This window comes from Salvelinus alpinus, chromosome 16 (genome assembly GCF_045679555.1).
Source record: "Salvelinus alpinus chromosome 16, SLU_Salpinus.1, whole genome shotgun sequence".
NCBI classification, from domain to species: Eukaryota; Metazoa; Chordata; class Actinopteri; order Salmoniformes; family Salmonidae; genus Salvelinus; species Salvelinus alpinus.
In genome coordinates, this window is record NC_092101.1 from 6711942 (window position 1) to 6731551 (window position 19610).

At 40.5% G+C, this 19610-nt stretch overlaps 1 protein-coding gene across 2 annotated transcripts; it reads right to left on the minus strand.

The window, feature by feature from the left end:
* Positions 1-529: 529 nt before the first annotated feature.
* On the minus strand, positions 530-19261 carry LOC139540698 (actin-like protein 6A). 2 transcript variants are annotated; one of them, XM_071344567.1, is made up of 14 exons: positions 19013-19261; positions 18372-18448; positions 16867-17041; positions 11870-11970; positions 11353-11450; positions 10907-11001; positions 9351-9472; positions 8383-8472; positions 2159-2220; positions 1929-2043; positions 1733-1813; positions 1479-1574; positions 1292-1378; positions 530-1142 (listed from the first exon to the last, which is right to left on the minus strand). In XM_071344567.1, exons 1-14 carry the CDS (start codon positions 19035-19037, stop codon positions 1062-1064), a joined length of 1305 nt encoding a protein of 434 aa, XP_071200668.1. In that variant the 5' UTR covers positions 19038-19261; the 3' UTR covers positions 530-1061. The 2 variants fall into 2 exon arrangements, with proteins under 2 accessions (XP_071200668.1, XP_071200669.1); XM_071344568.1 differs by having other exon boundaries at positions 9366-9472; positions 19013-19198.
* Positions 19262-19610: the final 349 nt, after the last annotated feature.

Below are 19610 nucleotides of genomic sequence, written 5' to 3' on the forward strand. Positions count from 1 at the left end.
CCTGGCACCACACTGCCAGGCTATGTGCCTTTTCCCACCAACCAGGGTTTCAAGGAAGTTGACAAAGACCTCTGTCCTCAAGGGTCCATAGAGAGTCTCTGAACTTCCGTGAATGTGTACTTTACAGGTAAGTCCTACTGTTGCTTAGGCTGCTGCTCAGTCAAGACTAAGATATTATCCTTTAACCAGTTCATTCGGAAAAACGTTGTACTCTCCTCTGAACTGCTGCACATCACCCATACTAGAATCTCTTTCTTTGCAGAGTCAATTAAACATTCTCAGCTCATTGGCTCCAGAGGGAGAGGCTTTAAATCAAATGATTTTCCTCATTAAATGACATCGCATGTATTTGTTCCCATTCATTTGCATTTTAGTCAGGGATTGTGTGGTGACTAACCACAACCTGTGAAATACTTTAAGCAGATGAGAATTTGTCAAATGATGCATCTGTTCTGCTGAAAAATGTAAATAAAGTGAATGTACACGAGTGTGTCAAATTAGTTGCAAGTGTTAAAACAGAATTCAAGAATATCACTTAACAAATATTCCTTTTATTTTCAAGACAGCAAATAGCCAATCAAATATCAACATGAGTGAAATGAAATACAAATTTCATTTGCAGTGAATAATTGTCTTGTCCAGCAACTCAACGACAGCGAATCAATGGCATCATTAGAGAAGCGTATTCAATAACTCAAAATGGAAAGGCTTAAAGACAAATGACATTCACTTGACACCACATTAGATAATGCATATCCACTAACACTGCCCAAGTGTTTCTTACCTGTCAAGAGGACTGATATCAAAATATCAAGTCGTTAAATATACTGAAAATTATGTGGAATCAAAAAGGAACTTAGCCTCCCCCTCCCTCTTCATAGCAATGTGGCACGGTTTGTTGTAGTCAATGTTTTCTACATAAAATTATAAAAAAGACAGACTTTTTTTTTTAATCGTCAAAAACAGCAACCGTCCTTGGGTGTTCCTGAGTCCACAATAAAATGTTAAACTAGACACGTTGTTGGGAGTTCTGGAGGCAGCAGAACGTTGTTGGCGGTCAATCAAGGGCACTTTCTGTCCACACACTGCTTACCGCCCTCCTCGTACTCTTGTTTCGAGATCCACATTTGCTGGAAAGTTCCCTAGGGTAAAAGAAAACATGACACTTATTAGGCCAAAGTAATATCATGTTATAATAAAAAATCAAAAAAATCAGGCAAACACACAAATCATAGTGAGCAAGTGACCAGAAGTGTTGCAATACAGTAAAAGTATATGGAAGTGAACTCACTAGTGATGCCAGGATGGAGCCTCCTATCCAAGCACTGAACCTGCGCTCCACCGTTGTGTTGTTGGCTATCAACTTCAGCCTCATGCTCTGAACAGAGGAGAGAAGACAGGCACCATGATTACTAACCTTAAGAGTACCACAAATGGATGAAGTAAGCCATTGAGAAATAGTTTAGTGTAGCACTCACAGGGGGGGTCTTCTGAGAGAGTTCTCTGGTGAGTCGGTCCGTGAAGCCAGAGATGAGTGTGTTACCGCCGGTGACCACCACACTACCATAAAGACCCTGGGACAAAGGTCAAAAGTCAGTTCTGTAGAACCTCTTTATTCAAGTGGGGAAAAAGGTCAACTGGCCTCAACCTGGCTTTAACATGTCATTCTGAATAACATAAACATACCAAGTATCACTCACAAAATACATAGGTCTTGAATGTGGGCACTTACCGGCCGAATATCAATGTCACACATTCCCACACTGGTGGTCACCACGTGGCCGACTCCCAACATGGTGTTGCCAGACAGACCCTGTGGAGGAGAACCGGAACAGACGGTTAGAACATTGACCATTCTGAACACCACATTTCCGACAGGTCCGGTCACATAGAATGATTAATGCTTTTTGGCAATCTGTGATTCTTACCTTGGCATTGGAAGGGTCGAAAAGGCCCTCTGGAATCTTCAGCCTCTCTGCCCCAAAGTCACAGTTGTATCCATTGGGCAGCTCGTAGTGAACTGTGGGCATCTGGGCTGCAACTCTGCGGGAGAGATGATTACATTTCAAAAGAATGAGAATTAACCCTTTAAGGGACAGAACTATTCTGTGGTGGTTATTGTGAAATGTTTGAATGGAGTAGATTATGGTGGACTCACTGTTCATCGTACGGCGAGTCTGAAACCTGCAGCACGGAGGCCTGGAAATCCTGGATCACAGTCTGGAGGTAGGGCGAAAAACATAAAATATTCAAGCAGCAGGGCTTGACATTAACTTTTTTAGCCACTTGTAGGACAGATTTTTTTACTTGTCTAAAAGCTCGTCACTTATCCCACCCCCCAAAAATATCCTTTATAAATTAAGAGGGCCGATCTAAAGATGCATCAAAGAGCATGGGTAATATGACTAGGATTATGCCTTTGACTGCTGCACAATAAAATAAAGTTGATTTGAAAATTAATAGAACATAAGAAAAATTATGGTTTCAATGACAAAGTATTTTAAATAATTCTCAACATTTTCATGGTCGTATTTTGGTTAGGCTAGGCTACTTTAAAACAAGGTAAGACATGCTTCATAAAATGACATAAAACGTTCCGGTTTTAAACAATTACATTTATGGTTAAATAGTTTCCAAATGCTGACCACCTACGCTCAGATTCAAGGTGGATGATGTGCAACAGGCACTATTTTATCTGAATGAACCGTGCCTCAAGTATGTCGACAGAAACAAGCCTTTAGACGTTAATGTTAATTATCCTTCATTATATTTGTCAAATATGACTGGCATTTAGCTTATATTTATGTCATTATAAAGTCTCATTAAAGTTTGGCTACATTTTCTGGCGCCTCGCTCATGTCAGCATCGGTTTAGACATGAGGCTGTAGGCCATATGCACTTACAGTGCCTTCAGAAAGTATTTTACACCCCTTGACTTATTCCACATTTTGTTGTGTTAATTCCTGAATTTAAAAAGGATTACATTGAGATTATATGTCACTGACCTAAACACAATAACATAATTCCACTTTGACATAATGTTTTAGATTATTTACTTTTTTAAATTAATACAAAATGAAAAGCTGAAATGTCTTGAGTCAATAACTATTCAACCTCTTATGACAAGCCTAAATAAGTTCAGTAGTAAAATAGTAAAAAATTTGCTTAAGAAGTCAGATAATAAGTGGCAAGGATGTACTCTGTGCAATAGTGTTAAACATGATTTTTGAATGACTACCTCATCTCTGTAACCCACACATACAATTATCTGTAGAGTCCCTTAGTAGAGCAGTGCATTTCAAACACAGATTCAACCACAAAGACCAGGGAGGTGTTGTAATGCCTTGCAAAGGGCACCTATTGGTAGATGGGGAATAGAAAAATATTTACACTACCGTTCAAAAGTTTGGGGTCACTTAGAAATATCCTCGTTTTTGAAAAGAAAGCACATTTTTTGTCGATTAAAATAACATCAAATTGATCAGAAACACAGTGTAGACATTGTTAATGTTGTAAATGACTATTGTAGCTGGGAACGGCAGATTTTTTATGGAATATCTACATAGGTGTAGAGGTCCATTATGAGCAACCATCACTCCTGTGTTCCAATGGCACGTTGTGTTAGCTAATCCAAGTCTATCATTTTAAAAGTCTAATTGATCATTAGAAAACCCTTTTGCTGTTATATTAGCACAGCTGAAAACTGTTGTTCTGATTAAAGAAGCAATAAAACTGGCCTTCTTTAGACTAGTTAACTAGAGTATCTGGAGCATCAGCATTTGTGGGTTTGATTACAGGCTCAAAATGGCCAGAAACAGAAACTCATCAGTCTATTCTTGTTCTGAGACATGAAGGCTATTCCATGTGAGAAATTGCCAAGAAACTGAAGATCTCGTACAGGCGACTCCGGGATGCTGGCCTTCTAGGCAGAGTTGCCGGAGTCGCCTCTTCACTGTTGACATTGAGACAGGGTTTTTGCGGGTACTATTTAATGAAGCTGCCAGTTGAGGACTTGTGAGACGTCTGTTTCTCAAACTAGACACTAATGTACTTGTCCTCTTGCTCAGTTGTGCACCGGGGGCTCCCACTCCTCTTTCTATTCTGGTTAGAGCCAGTTTGCACTGTTCTGTGAAGGGAGTAGTACACAGCGTTGTACGAGATCTTCAGTTTGTGACAAAACTTTTGAACGGTAGTGCATATATATATATATATTTTAAAACAGACACTGAATATCCCTCTGAGCATGGTGAAGTCATTAATTACACTGGATGGTGTATCAAAACAACCAGTCACTACAAAGATACAGGTGTCCTTCCTAACTTAGTTGCCGGAAAAGAAGGAAACCACTCAGGTAATTCACCATGAGGCCAATGGTGACTTTAAAACAGTTATAGTTTAATGGCTGTGATAGGATAAAACTGAGGATGGATGAACAACATTGTAGTTACTCCTAAGGTTGCACATTTTGGGGAATATTCAGAGGTGGAAACTTTCTGTGGGAATTAACGGGAATATGGGAATTAACAGAAACGTATACAAATTAATATGAATACCATTTAAATGTAGATGCTTTTTGCATTGGATATATTTACCATATCATAAGGAGACAGAAACATAAACCTTTTACCTTATCATAAGTAGACATAATTGCAAATTATTAAATCCTTCCAATAGAAAAAAAAGATCGTTGCGAATTGTTCAATTAAATGAGTTGACTCTTCACATGGGACAAAAGAAAGGGAATATTGAATGATCCCCAATTATCCATCGCATCTCCCAAAAACATTTTCAACACACATCTATAAAATTATAGTCTAGAAACTAAAGCTTTGGTTGTCTTCCTCTCAGGCTTCCATGTCTTCTCCCTGGACCTCCTCAATGTCCACCTCTTGAACATCAGACTCTGAGGCCTCATCTTCACTGTCACTTTCCAACCTTGTTGAGGATGGCTCGTTGTCAGGCTCAAAAAGCCTCAAATTTGCCCGAATGGCCACCAATTTTTCAACCCTTGTATTGGTCAGCCTGTTGCGTGCTTTGTTGTGTGTGTTCCCAAACAAGGACCAGTTGCGCTCTGAGGAGGCTGATGTTTGTTGGATTTGGAGGTTGATGGAAGCAACAGGAGAAAGAGCCTCAGATGCAAAAAGTCCCTTCCACCAGGTGGCTGATGAGATATGTTGGCACGACTGCCATATTGCATCTCCATCGCAAAGCCCTTGCTTGGAAGTGTACTTCGCCAGACTGCCAAGAAACTTGCCCTCATCCAAGCCAAGGTGGCGAGACACGGTAGTGATGACACCATAGGCCTTGTTGATCTCTGCACCAGACAGGATGCTCTTGCCAGCATACTTGGGGTCCAACATGTACGCTGCGGCGTGTATGGGCTTCAGGCAGAAGTCTTCACGCTTTTTAATGCATTTCAGAACTGCGGTTTCCTCTGCTTGGAGCAACACTGAAGTGGGCAGGGCAGTACAGATTTATTCTCTTTACATCTGCAAGCATAGTCTGAACATCAGACAGAATAGCATTGTCTCCTTCAATCCGTGCAATCGCTACTGCTTTGGTTTCAGGCTGCTTACCACTCTCTCCCAAAATACATCATCCAGGAGGAACCTCTTGATGGGGCTGTCCATATCAGCAGACTGTGATATGGACATTTCTTGGAGAGATTCCTTCCCCTCCAGCAGACATGACGACAACACCACCCAACAGGTGTTGCTGCGCAGCTTCAATGTGGTGCTCTTATTCTTCTCACTTTGCTTGGTGAGGTAGATTGCTGCTATAACTTGATGACCCTTCACATATCTAACCATTTCCTTGGCTCTCTTGTAGATTGTATCCATTGTTTTCAGTGCCATGATGTCCTTGAGGAGCAGATTCAATGCATGAGCAGCACAGCCAATGGGTGTGATGTGAGGGTAGGACTCCTCCACTTTAGACCAAGCAGCCTTCATGTTCGCAGCATTGTCTGTCACCAGTGCAAATACCTTCTGTGGTCCAAGGTCATTGATGACTGTCTTCAGCTCATCTGCAATGTAGAGACCGGTGTGTCTGTTGTCCCTTGTGTTTGTGCTTTTGTAGAATACTGGTTGAGGGGTGGAGATGATGTAGTTAATTCTTCCTTGCCCACGAATATTTGACCACCCATCAGAGATGATTGAAATACAGTCTGCTTTCTCTATGATTTGCTTGACCTTCACTTGAACTCTGTTGAACTCTGCATCCAGCAAATTAGTAGATAAAGCATGTCTGGTTGGAGGGGTGTATGCTGGGCGAAGAACATTCAGGAATCTCGTCCAATACACATTGCCTGTGAGCAGAGGTGAACCAGTTGCATACACAGCTCGAGCAAGACATTCATCAGCATTTCTCTGACTACGTTCCTCCATTGAGTCAGAAAAACTTCTGATTCCAGGAGGACCATGAGCTGTTGCTATCGATAAGGTGTCTGATTCATTATTTTCACCCCAAATAGAAGTAGAGGAACTTTTGTCAGAGGAACTTTATGCACTTAGCCAGATGATTCTGCATCTTTGTTGCATTCTTCACATATGATTTGGCACAGTATTTGCAAATGTACACAGCATTTCCTTCTACATTAGCTGCAGTGAAATGTCTCCACACATCAGATAGTGACCGTGGCATTTTCCTAAAAAGATTAGAAAAAAATTAGTAAAAAAACCCAAATACAATTCCATGTACAGATAAATAGTTAAGCAGTTAGATTAAACAGCTCCTTTGTAAGATAAATGTTTTAAAATGAAACGTATGGAAACAGGTGAATTAACACCCCTCAGTTAGCAGGCTCAGGCAAGCTAAAACCCACATGGTAGCAAAAACTAACTAACGGAAATTGTTGACAATTTAGAAATGATTTAAACACACTTTGCTGTAGGCTACTATTTACTAGTTAATAAAAAATCATGCATGTCATAAAATATATTCACCCCACCCAGTATTGTAATCAAAACTTACCAGAAAGCATGTAGTCCTTGGCTCAGACATTGTAGTAGTGTGGGCTCAATAGCATCTCATTAGTGTGCAAGATCTTGAGAATCAGCTGTACATGTGATGGAAGAAAGCACTGTGCATGCAGAGGGTTGCAATTCCATTGAACTGGGGAGTTTAACCAAAATATGCCACAAGACCTAGAATTGCCTAATGTGCTTCCCACAAAAAAAGGTTCACTGTCATAAGCTAACTTTTTTGATGAATTTAAGCAAAAATTTACCAGAAAGTTTCCAACCCTAGTTACTCCACAATACTAGCCTGTAAAGAATACAACATATTCCAAAACATGTATCCTGTTTGCTATAAGGCACTAAAGTAAAACTGCAAAAAATTTGGCAAAGAAATTAACTTATGTCCTGAATTAAAAGCATTATGTTTGGGGCAAATCCAATACAACACATTACTGAGTACCACTCTATATTTTTAAGCAGAGTGGTGGCTGCATCATGTTATGGATATGCTTGTAAATTGTTAAGGACTGGGGAGTCATTCGTGATAAAAAAAAAGGGCAGAATGGCGCTAAGCACAGGCAAAATCCTAAAGGAAAATATGGTTCAGTCTGCTTTCCACCAGACACTGGGAGATGAATGAACCTTTCAGCAGGACAATAAACTAAATCACCGGGCCAAATATACACTGGGGTTGCTTACCAAAACAACATTGAGTGTTCCTGAGTGGCCTAGTTACAGTTTTGACCTAAATCAGCTTGAAAATCTATGGCAAGAATTGAAAATGGCTGTCTAGCAATGATCAACAACCAACATGACAGAGCTTGATTTTTTTTTTTTTTAAGAATAATGTGCAAATATTGTACAATCCAGGTGTTCAAAGCTCTTTGAGACTTACCCAGAAAGACTCACAGCTGTAATCATTGCCAAAGGTGATTTTAACACGTATTGACTCAGGGAGTTGAATACTTATGTAAGCTTTTTCTCATTGGTATTTAATTTTTTTGCCTTTAAAATCCATTTTAATCCTACATTGTAACAAAACATTTTGGAAAAAGTCAAGGGATGAGAATATTTTCAGAAAGCACTGTATTAATAAATCCCCTACACTTTAGCTAAGCTAAAGCTAGGCTTTTTTGTTTATGTACATGAACATTTGATTTGAATATTATTCCAATTCTGATCGGAGTAATTGTTTGATAGGCCTATTGTGATATCTATATCATCTATATTCTTCTTGTCCAACAAGAGGACAAGTGTTAACTCCGAGCCCTGTAGCAGTAATGAAAATTCACTAAGAAAATGTAAATGATGAAGACAGGTTTATTTCACGTCTATGATCCATATGATTTGGTGACGCATCACTGACCGCCTACATAGGACTGTTTATGACTTTCTGTTTATGATAGCACACATAACTACTTACATTACACATGTAGTTGTGCCAGGAACGGGTGACTTGAGGTAGTTTCTCCTTCTTCTTCCAGCTTGCTGGGGCTCCTTCACGTACTGCATCCTACAATGAGGAAACACTAAGATTAGCAGTGTGCCATCTTAATGGAAGAGGAGTACCCTGCTCCCAGATCTGTTTGTGCTGTTTATGGAAATGACCATAGGAGTTGGGCGAGACAGCACAAACAGATCTGGGACCAGGCGTAAGAGAGTGTAATAATATAGAGCCAGGGATAAAAGGCTACCAAGTCTTGATGTCAAGAATATGAGGAATTCCTGATAAATTCAGAGTAATCACATCTCAGAGTGTGACAGGTGAAGACAATCACAGGACAATGAAGAATGTCACATTTTGTGGTATGAGAAATCAAAATATGAAGGATGAATGGAATTCCTGTGAAGTCTGGTTCCTATCATGTTTCTTTCCCCTAGTGCTTATTAAATTATGGATATTGCTTTAGGTTTTGTAGATTATGACTTTTTCAAGCATGCTGTGTGACATACTCATTTAAAATTCATGCTAATGCAAGTACAAGACAACAGAGAATGACAAGGGAATTTCAATTAACGAGACCAATGTAGGGATTTTGGTATGGAGTTGATCAAACTAATTTTGTCTATACCAATTTTATGGCCCATGTCAATTTGATGCTCATGCATGCAGTGTATGGGAACCAAAGACCTGAGTTAGAGCATCACTTGTATTAATTGTTAATGGTCAATCATTAAATTACAGACAGCCTTAATATTACATGCAGATTCCCAAACAGGCCCAAGTGACTAATGAAACATTGAGTGGATGAAGGGAAATCCATGAGATAGCATGAATATGTAAAGATATTTTTAAATATCTAAGTACTTACACCACCCCACCACCGTAACTTGAGGAATAGCACCAAAAAGCGAGATGTGGAATCTCTGAAATGAGTAGTTTTGACTTACTTTAGCAGGTCTCACCTTTGAGGCAATCATGTAAGGAGGGACTATTTCAACATTTAACTCTTGAAATAGCTCTCTACATTGCATGCTCATAAAATCCCCAGCAAGGGGAGACTTGACAATGCCTGAAACAAAATATCAAAAAGGTGTCACTGATTGTTTTGGGGAAAAGATATTGAAGACAGCATCATTTTTCATTTGTCGCCATGTCCAAAACACATATTTAGACAAAATAAATGGTGTATCATCTCTCATTTTATTTTCCCATCATTGGAACATACACTCAGTGCACAAAACATTATGAACACCTGCTCTATCCATGACAGACTGGCCAGGTGAAAACTGTGATCCTTTATTGGAGGTCACCTCTTAATCTACACTGTTTTAAGTGAATGTAAGGATTTTTAAGCCTTGAGACATGGATAGTGTGTGTGTGCCATTCAGAGGGCGAATGGGCAAGACAAAAGATTGAAGTGCCTTTGAACGGGGTATGATGGTAGGTGCCGGCACACCGGTTTGTGTCAAGAATGACAATGGTTTCTGCTTGGTTTTTCACGCTCAACATTATCCTGTGTGTATCAAGAATGGTCCACCACCCAAAGGGCACCCAGAGAACTTCACAACTGTGGGAAGCACTGGAGTCAACATGGGCCAGCATCCCTGTGGAATGCTTTCGACATCTTGTAGAGTCCATTCCCCAACGAATTGAGGCTGTTCTGGGGTCAAAGGGGGGGGGGGGCAACTCAATATTAGGAAGGCGTTCCTAGTGTTTTGTACACTCAGTGTATACACCTGCTATGATGGCTTATAACATCTATGACATACACACGGGCCAAGAATACTGAATGACTTTGCACCATTGTGAACAGAGGCATCGTGTCCTCATGTTTGTCCTTTAAATGACCCTAACCTAATACTCCTTTTCCAAATTAACATTCCCTCATATTATATCAACTAAAAAGGCTTCATTGATTTCTGGGTAACACAATCCCCTATTAATATGCCAGCCTGGACTCCTGTGCCATTCTCCTCAGTCTTGTATTTCAATGCAGCTCCGACTCAAATGCCCTCACTGCAGAAAGCCTAGACCTTGATACTTCGCCAAGATGATTGCTATAACCTAATAAAATAAAAAAGATGCATCTTTACTGTAAGGAGATGATTTGGAGGTGGATACAATGTCAAACCTCTTTCCTGCATTTCTATACTTAATCTTACTGCTACCGTACTTTCTATGGGGGTTCAATTTGTTGCAGGGAGGGACAGAAGTGTTACCCAGTTAATAGATTTTGGGGGTTTCCACAAACTTGAAGTATTCAAAACCAAATCTGTATCTATATTAATTCATTTCTACCCACATCATGAGACACAATGGCTTCAATGTGGATGGATGACATTTCTGGTCAAGTGTGTCCAAAAAGATTGTTATTGCAACTAACTCATAAGGGTAAGAGTTTATCATTCCTTTAAATTAGACAAATGTGTGGACAAGGCCCATGAAAAATAAAAACCACAAACCAAAATAGAAGAGAGGGTGGTCGGAGAAGTGTACAATTTACCTTGCTGAAGCACGTAACCGTCATGCACTGGAATGGCTGTTGTGTGTGTGGCGCCGCTGTCTAACACCAACCCTGTGGATCGTCCATTGGCAAAGCTCAGGCACTCAGAGTTAAGGAAAAGGCACATTTCTACAGAGATCAAAATGTATTTCAGCCCAAACCCTTGTGTCAAAGTCACATGAGCAATAGCTAACGGCAAAATACAAATCTACCGCGGAAGAGAGAAGTTCTCAATGAGACACACCTGGATAAATAAAAGGTTAAATAAAAGGAATTGAAAAACAAAACTGTTCGGGAGATGTTGGGGGTCATTGTCAAACAGCAGACGGATCGAACTTGACTAGTGTTTTATTACAGCGACACCGTCAAGCCACCACTTCAACCTTCCAACAACATCCCCATTTCATGTCAATCTACTCTGCAAAGCCTGGATGGCTTAAGGATACGAGGAGAGCACTGCCGTTTTACACAGGAAGAAGGCGGGAATGTTGTAATGCTCAAACATCAGCTCGGTTAGCTTCTCCCGCTTGGCTCGTGTGTTCCACTGCACAGAGATGAGAGAAAGAAGTGTTCATTAGGGCACACCATAGCAAAAACGTTTTTCAACTGAAAACGTGAACTAGCGTTTCTTACTGAACAAGTACAGATAGTACCTTCTGTTTCAGAGTGTTTTCTTAATTTGGTGCCTAAACCAGCAGGACACCATATATACTTAATAACACAGAAAAAAAGACTATATCACAGTATAGCAACTCCATAGTGGTTTGTTGTGATTCAAAATCAGAGGTGAGCCACTTTGGACATTGATGGCACGAGTGGCAGTCAGGTGTTCACTGTCATTTCAACTTACATGGGGCTCATTCCATACTGAATGAGGTTATGACAAAACCAATGCACTATTACGGGTGTGTGTGAACAAAATGACATGAGGCTCATTCCAAACTGAAGGCGAGGCCTACTCACCGAGGCTTCTGACATGAGTACAGGATGCATGCTGGGCTCGGACTTGAAGTGCATCTTGTAGGTGTGGTCTAGGATGGCCTGGAAGCTGTCCCAGTCCTCGACTTCACCGATAAGAAAACAAAAAACGCATATGAATGAGTAAGAGGATGTCATTGGTAACCAGTGAAAAATTGCCACAAGAAAATCTATAGACAACGGGGTGGGCCAAGGTAGTTTTCCTTGAATAAAAAAAATTCATAGACCGGGCACGACATTAACACAAAAAAAATAGTCGGACAATAAGAATATAGACTTGAGTTGTCTGAATGGACATGAAAAATTAATCACACAAATCGCAATATCAAACAATTACTCCAATCAAAATTTTATCATTGTCCTATGGATGCAATGTATTGCTGTTTTCCCAATTTCTGCAGAGCACACCGAGTAGGATTGTATTGCATTGACAGGCAGGAGCGGGCTTTCAATCATCCCCGGTTGTGCGCTTTTGAGATCAAAGCATGTAGCCACGTGTGCACATTTGTTGATATTCCTTGCTAATTAGTGCGTTACTTGCACAGTTAAAGTTGTCACGATACCAGAATTTTGACAACGATGCCAGGTTCAGTCAGGCGTTGGAACTGGTTCAGGGAACAGAACTGAAAACCAGGAAATAACTAAATTATTCAAGCAACAGAATCAGAACGAAAGTGATCTGTTCTGTTCCGGAACAGAACTGTTATTTTAAAAGCATGGGACCTGGTTAAAAAAATATATATATTATGTTCCGGGCATTTTTTTCCCAGTCCCACAAAAATCGCAACAAAACGCCTATGCAAAACCCTTACCCGGTCACTCAGATACATATTCCAGTGTCTGCCTGCCAGCTGGAAATCTTTGCCGGTGGGTGTAGGGTACCTGCCCCTCTTCCTCCGAAGCCTAGGTTACAGTAGCCTACTGATGACGTAGGCTATTTAATTATAGAAGAATGGATCAACTTTTAATGATAGCCCAACTAAAGTTATCACGTTTCACATTGGATTAATTAACTACAAAAAAGGTAAGAAGTATTTTTAATTCTAGTGCTGCTCTGCACACACAAGCTAACTAGCTAACGTTTGCTCTGGTCCAACATTAAGCCAAGTTTCTGAAGTTCAAAGACTTGTCTGTCCATGGTGACTGGCAGCACAGTGCACAGTGTGTACGTTTGTTTTTTCATTATGATTAAACCATGCTTTTATGGCAAAAGACAATTTGCTCTTCACGGCTTTCCTATGAAGATTAAATAGCTTACCTGCTCTATCTGCACTGATTGTTGAAGTAATTTAATGTCGAGCGAAATGTACAAAAAAACTAATTTGAGTTTCAAAAACTAACAGAGGAGCGATATGGACCTCCCGAGAGGCGCAGCGGTCTAAGGGAATGCATCGTAGTTCTTGAGGCGTTACTACAGACCCGGGTTTGACCCCAGGCTGTGTAACAGCCGGCCGTGACTGGGAGACCCATGAGGCGGTGCACAATTAGTTTAGCGTAGTTCGGGTTAGGGGAGGTTTTGGCCAGCTGAGATTCCCTAGTCCAATCCCGCTCTAGCGAATCCTTGTGGCTGGCCGGGCACCTACAAGCTGACTTCAGTTGGCAGCTGGACGGTGTTTCCTCTGACACATTGGTGCAGCTGCCTTCCAGGTTAAGCAAGCAGTGTGTCAAGAAGTAGTGTGACAGGGCGTGTTTAGGAGGACGCATGGCTCTCGACCTTCGCCTCTCGAGTCCGTAGGGGAGTTGCAGCAATGGGACAAGACTGTAACTACCATTTGGATGTCACAAAATTGGGGAGAAAAAGGGTTAAAAGTACAACAAAAATTATAATTATATAAAAAATGAACGATATAAACCAATACTTTTTTTGATACGAACCGGTTCAGAACTTTATTTTTCTGGTCAGAACAACAACAAAAAATGGATATGTTCAGAACGAAACGATGGGGAAATAATTTGTTCCAATTCCTGGGTTTACTATCACGAACACAGAACAAATATATAAAACGCAACATGCAACAATTTAAGATTTTACTGAGTTACATAAGGAAATCAGTCAACTGAAAGAAATGTATTCAACCCTAATCTATGTATTCCACAACTGGGAATACAGATATGCATGTTTTGGTCACAGATACCTTTAAAAAAAAGAAGAGGTAGGGGCGTGGGTCAGAAAACAAGTCTGTATCTGGTGTGACCACCATTTTCATGCAGTGCGACACATCTCCTTTGCATATAGCTGATAATGCAAAGTTTGCTTGATATTGTCAGGAACTGGAACACGAAGTCGTACACGTCGATCCAGAGCATTCCCAATTATGCTCAATGGGTGACATGTCTGGTGAGTATGCAGGCCATGGAAGAACTGGGACATTTTCAGCATCCAGGAATTGTGTACAGATCCTTGCGACATGGGGGAGTGCATTATCATTCTGAAACATGAGGTGATGGCAGCGGATGAATAGCATGGCAATGGTACTCAGGATCTCATCACCGTATCTCTGTGCATTCAAATTACCATTGATAAAACGTGTTCGTTGTCAGTAGCTTATGCCTGCCCATACCATAACCCCACCATGGGTCACTTTGTTCACCCATCTACACACAATACCCCATAATGACAAAGTGAAAACATGTTTTTAGCAAATATTAGCACATTTATTGAAAATGAAATATAGAAATATTTCATTTACACTCAATACTTTGTAGAAACACCTTGGGCAGCGATTATGGCTGTGAGTTTTTCTGGGTAAGACTAAGAGCTTTCCACACCTGGATTGTGCAACATTTGCCCATTATTCTTTTCAAAATTTTTCAAGCTCTGTCAAATTGGTTATTGATCATTGCTAAACAACCATTTTCAGGTCTTTGCCATAGAATTTCAAGTAGATTTAAATCAAAACGGTAACTCGGCCACTCAGGAACATTCACTTTCTTCTTGGTAAGCAACTCCAGTGTATATTTGGTCTTGTGTTTTAGGTTATTGTACTGCTGAATTCATCTCCCAGTGTCTGGTGGAAAGCAGACAACCAGATTTTCCTCTAGGATTACATTCATTTGTTTTTATCCTGAAAAACTCCCCAGTCCTTAACGATTACAAGCATACCCATAACATGATGCAGCCACCATTGTGCTTGAAAATATGGAGAGTGGTACTTAGTAATGTGTTGTATTGGATTTGCCCCAAACATAACACTTTGTATTCAGGACAAAAAGTGAATTGCTTTGCCACATTTTTCGCAGTATTACTTTAGTGACTTATTGCAAAGAGGATGAATGTTTTGGAATATGTTTTATTCTATACAGGCTTCCTTCTTTAACTGTCAATTAGGTTAGTATTGTGGAGTAACAACAATGTTGTTGATTCATCCTCAGTTTTCTCCTATCACAGCCATTAAACTCATAACTGTTTTAAAGTCACCATTGGCCTCAAGGAGAAATCCCAAAATGCGGTTTACCTTTTTCTCCGGCAACTGAGTTAGGAAGGATGCCTGTATCTTTGTAGTGACTGGGTGTATTGATACACCATCCAAAGTGTGATTAATGACTTCACCATGCTGAAAAGGATATTCAATATCTGCCTTTTTTGGGGGAAAAAGGCCAATAGCTGCCCTTCTTTGCGACGCATTGGAAAACCTCCCTGGTCTTTGTGGTTGAATCGGTGTTTGAAATTCACTGCTCGACTGAGGGACCTTACAGATAATTATATGTGGGTACAGAGAAGAGGTAGTCATTCAAAAATCATGTTAAACACTATTATTGCACACCGAGTGAGTCTATGCAACTTATGACTTTTTAAAATATAAATGTACATTTTGACTCCTGAACTTATGTAGGCTTGCCATAACAACGGGGTTGAATACTTATTGACTCAAGATGTTCCCGCTTTTCATGAATAAAAAAACGTGTCAAAACATAATTCCACTTTGACATTATGGGGTATTTTAAATTCAGGCTGTAACACAACAAAATGTGAAATAAGTCAAGGGATGTGAATACTTTCTGAAGCCACTGCATCTCTTTGGGCAAGTCATACAGGTCATTTGCTGCTACAAATAAGGCCCGGGACTGTTGAATAATTAAGGTGTGCATGCATAGTGCATACGTCTCGTCGCACAACTGAATTTTATTAGCCTACCTCTTTCATCTCTGTTGCTGGGTCGGATACTGGAGAAGAAAAAAAAAAAGACTGATGAACTTTGCTAATTTTAGCGAAGTGTGCGAATAATGATCCAGGTCAGCACTCTAAGGAGGTCTCTGGTGCCATAGTGCTCCTCTGCGTCAATTAAGATTGCTGTCACACTTCTCTAAATAGTCCAACTCCCCTGTACTGAATTCAGATTAACGTCAGTCAGGTCATCATTACCTCCATAACGACAGCTTGAAGGACCACGTAAGCAATGTCCTAAATGGCAATCTCATAAAAATATTTAAAAATGGGGTGGACAAAACCACAACACCTCGTTTTCATTTACTTCCTATTTTCCATTTGAGATGGCTAGCCTGTTATATTTACTGGCATCAAATCAGCACCATGGAGAGTTCATGAGAAAGAAACCCAACATCTACACCATGATGGCTCTCAGTCTGACCAATGAACAACCATCATTTCTCTTTTCTAACAAAGACCATCCTCTTCACTGTTGAATGCTGATCATTTCAACATAGTGGCAAAGCATATACACAGGGGAAGCCTCTGGAAATACTGTTGTTTATGTTAATCTCACAGGAAGATTCTCAGGTCAGTAAAACACTGACCACAGACAAACAGAGCAGTCCAGATAAGGACCCTCTCCCAAAACATTGTGCAGTGTCATAGATGATGAAGCCATCAATGAGCCTGGCATTCCCACTACCATACTATCTAGAGGCAACTTCACAGGACCAGCAGCATTTGCTCCACCAACTTTATGAGGATTTTAATTTCATCAGATACAATACAACTTCCACATTGCCTACGATCACGTCGGGGAAGAGAGACTCACTCATGCCATTTTTGAGCGGTGACATGACCTCCATGTTCTCGCGGGCCACCCTCAGCTGGTTGGTGTCGATGAAGTAGTTGGTGCCCTGCTTGCCCTTGTCCCCGCCGTCTGTCTCCATCGGGGTGCTGCCATCCTCTCTGTCCAGGGTCACGCCGATCACTGTGGGGAAGTCAGCCTATGTGCAGAAAGAAATGTATATAAGTGTCCATTCCATAAGTGTCAAATCTACCTCCTTATTCAGGTCACAACATTATAACATGGGCCAACTCAGAGGAATGGAGCAGGAGCACTCAGTTGTCTTAGTAGGCAAATTCTTGGGGCAGGTCTGAGAGAATGGCATTTTAATGCATTGTTTCTATCACTACCGTCCAGAATACTGTCAGTGAAACATGACTGTATTTTCTCCAACTAAAGGTGGAACACCTTTTTGCTAGTTTGCAGAACAATGTAATTTGTTACGGCAAACAGCATCAGCAACAATGAAACAACTATAGCCTCGCCCTAGCCTCTTGGTCATGACTCTCAGTTCTATTACATTACACATGTGGCGGTCATAAAGCAACACGGAGAACACCATCGTGTTCGTGAGATTCTCATCTTTCCATATAGTGGTCATATATTAGGCTGTAGACTGTTTGGACGCTACAGACATTTTTGTGAGAAGACCAATTTTCGGAATGTTTCATGTTCTGACAAGCACTGCTGTAGCCTGGCCGCCTTCCCCCGCAGATGCAGAAGGCTGACACGGGCAGATGGATTGAGACGCAGCCTATGCAAAAAAACATATCTCTAGCTTAAACTGATTTTGATGGGGACTTTTATTTATTTATTATGTTACTTGAATTGGTCAACAGACTTCTTAATATAACATGTAAGGTCCTTGGACTAAGAAGTAATGTTAGGCTCCTATAGTCCAATATAGTGTATTCACTGGGAACCAAACGGAAGCAAACGGCCAAAACAGGGAGGGACTAACCTAAACGTGTCCAATAAGAAACAACTTTTTGTTGATTATCGTTTACCGTTGCCAGATGTTTTGGTACTGTGTGCACTAATGAATAGACCCCTAGATAGTGGCACCTTCATGTCTACTGATGACAGAGGTGTTATTTCTATTAATGGGGATGGGCAAATGGGCAATTCCACAACAACAGTGATTCTGAGACTCAGATTTTTCAAACAAAAACAATTATTGCAATATTAAATCATAAAACAATGCACAAGGACTGCTTTTAACAATTTCCACATCAAATGGTACATAAACATTTACTTGAAGAACAGTGCAGTTTCAAAGTTTGGTATGGACTGTTCTTCAAGTCTCAGCACTTTGTTACCATGGAATTGCCAAAATGCAAGTGCGACAGGAACTGACTACCTAAACCTAATTCATGCTCACTGTCATGGGTTACAGTCCTCATTTCTTGACATTGATATACCCTCTAAAAGAAAATGAATATGTAGAGGAAGATGCATAGTTAATCAGGTCACTAGACTAGGACACTTACCTTGGGACAATCTTCTCCAGCATAGCCAGCTCTCACTGTGTATGATCCTATGTCAAACACCAGGGCTCCAACCTCATCTACAGAGAAAGTAAGCACAAGTGAATAAATGACACAACAGTAAGCAATGTGTTTACTTACGTCAAGACTAGAGGCTAGCTTAATTGACCACACTAGGCAACTAACGTTAGTTACATTTCTACTAAGAAAGCTAAAGAACGTTTTAAAAAGTCACTGCATGCAATCTAAACTTGTTTTGGTCGAACTTGCCGATAGCCTAATACCGTGGCCAACAAAAAACTAGCTAGCTAATAGCAAGCAAGCTAGCGCGTAATTCATCTGCAGCTAGCGAGTTAGCTAGTAGCATCTTTCACTCATTGTTGGCAGGCACGCTGGCAGTCATGTTCGGTAAATCACAAAGTAAGAAGTGCATGAGAGAAAATAAATGATTATGCCAGTCATTGATAACTAGCTAGCTATATGCTAAAGATAACACCAGTCTGCAGATCACCTGCTAACAGGCTAGCTAGCAAGCTAGTTGTATGTAGTTGTCTCCTACTACTGTTAGCTAGTTACTGGTAGCTAACTACGGCACAACGTGGCGAGTTCATTCATTTAATTTTGACCGCAAAAATCACACTCACCGCCTCCATACACTCCGCCACTCATCCTCTCAAATTATAAAAACAGACAAATATAACTTTGTGGATAATACGATTAAAGAAAATTTCCCGGCAGCTAGCTAAACGTTTTATCACAACAAAAGAAATTCATAAACGTGAATCAACCTAACGGGCGCCATATAGCTGTTACCAGGCAATCCAATCAAACGTTTCAACGGCATCACTAAATCCGCCTCTGTACGTGACGTCAAAGTTAAGTTACTATGAGAGGAAGAGGGGCTGTTTTAGATGACAGGGAATACAATTTGATAGAGTGGACCTAACTGTGTTTGGCATTGTGTAAAATTTGAGCACAATTCAGTCCCTATACATCAATGGTTAGAGACTTGAAGAAGGTATGGTAAATATGACCTGTCAAATTGTCCATATTAGTTCATTTGTTTTAGAGTAATGGGCATTATTATTTGACTGTCAATGGGTAGGGCAACTAACTGTGTGTGTGTGTGTGTGTGTGTGTGTGTGTGTGTGTGTGTGTGTGTGTGTGTGTGTGTGTGTGTGTGTGTGTGTGCGTGCGTGTCAAAGACATTCATTTATAAATCAAAATAATATTGTATTTGTC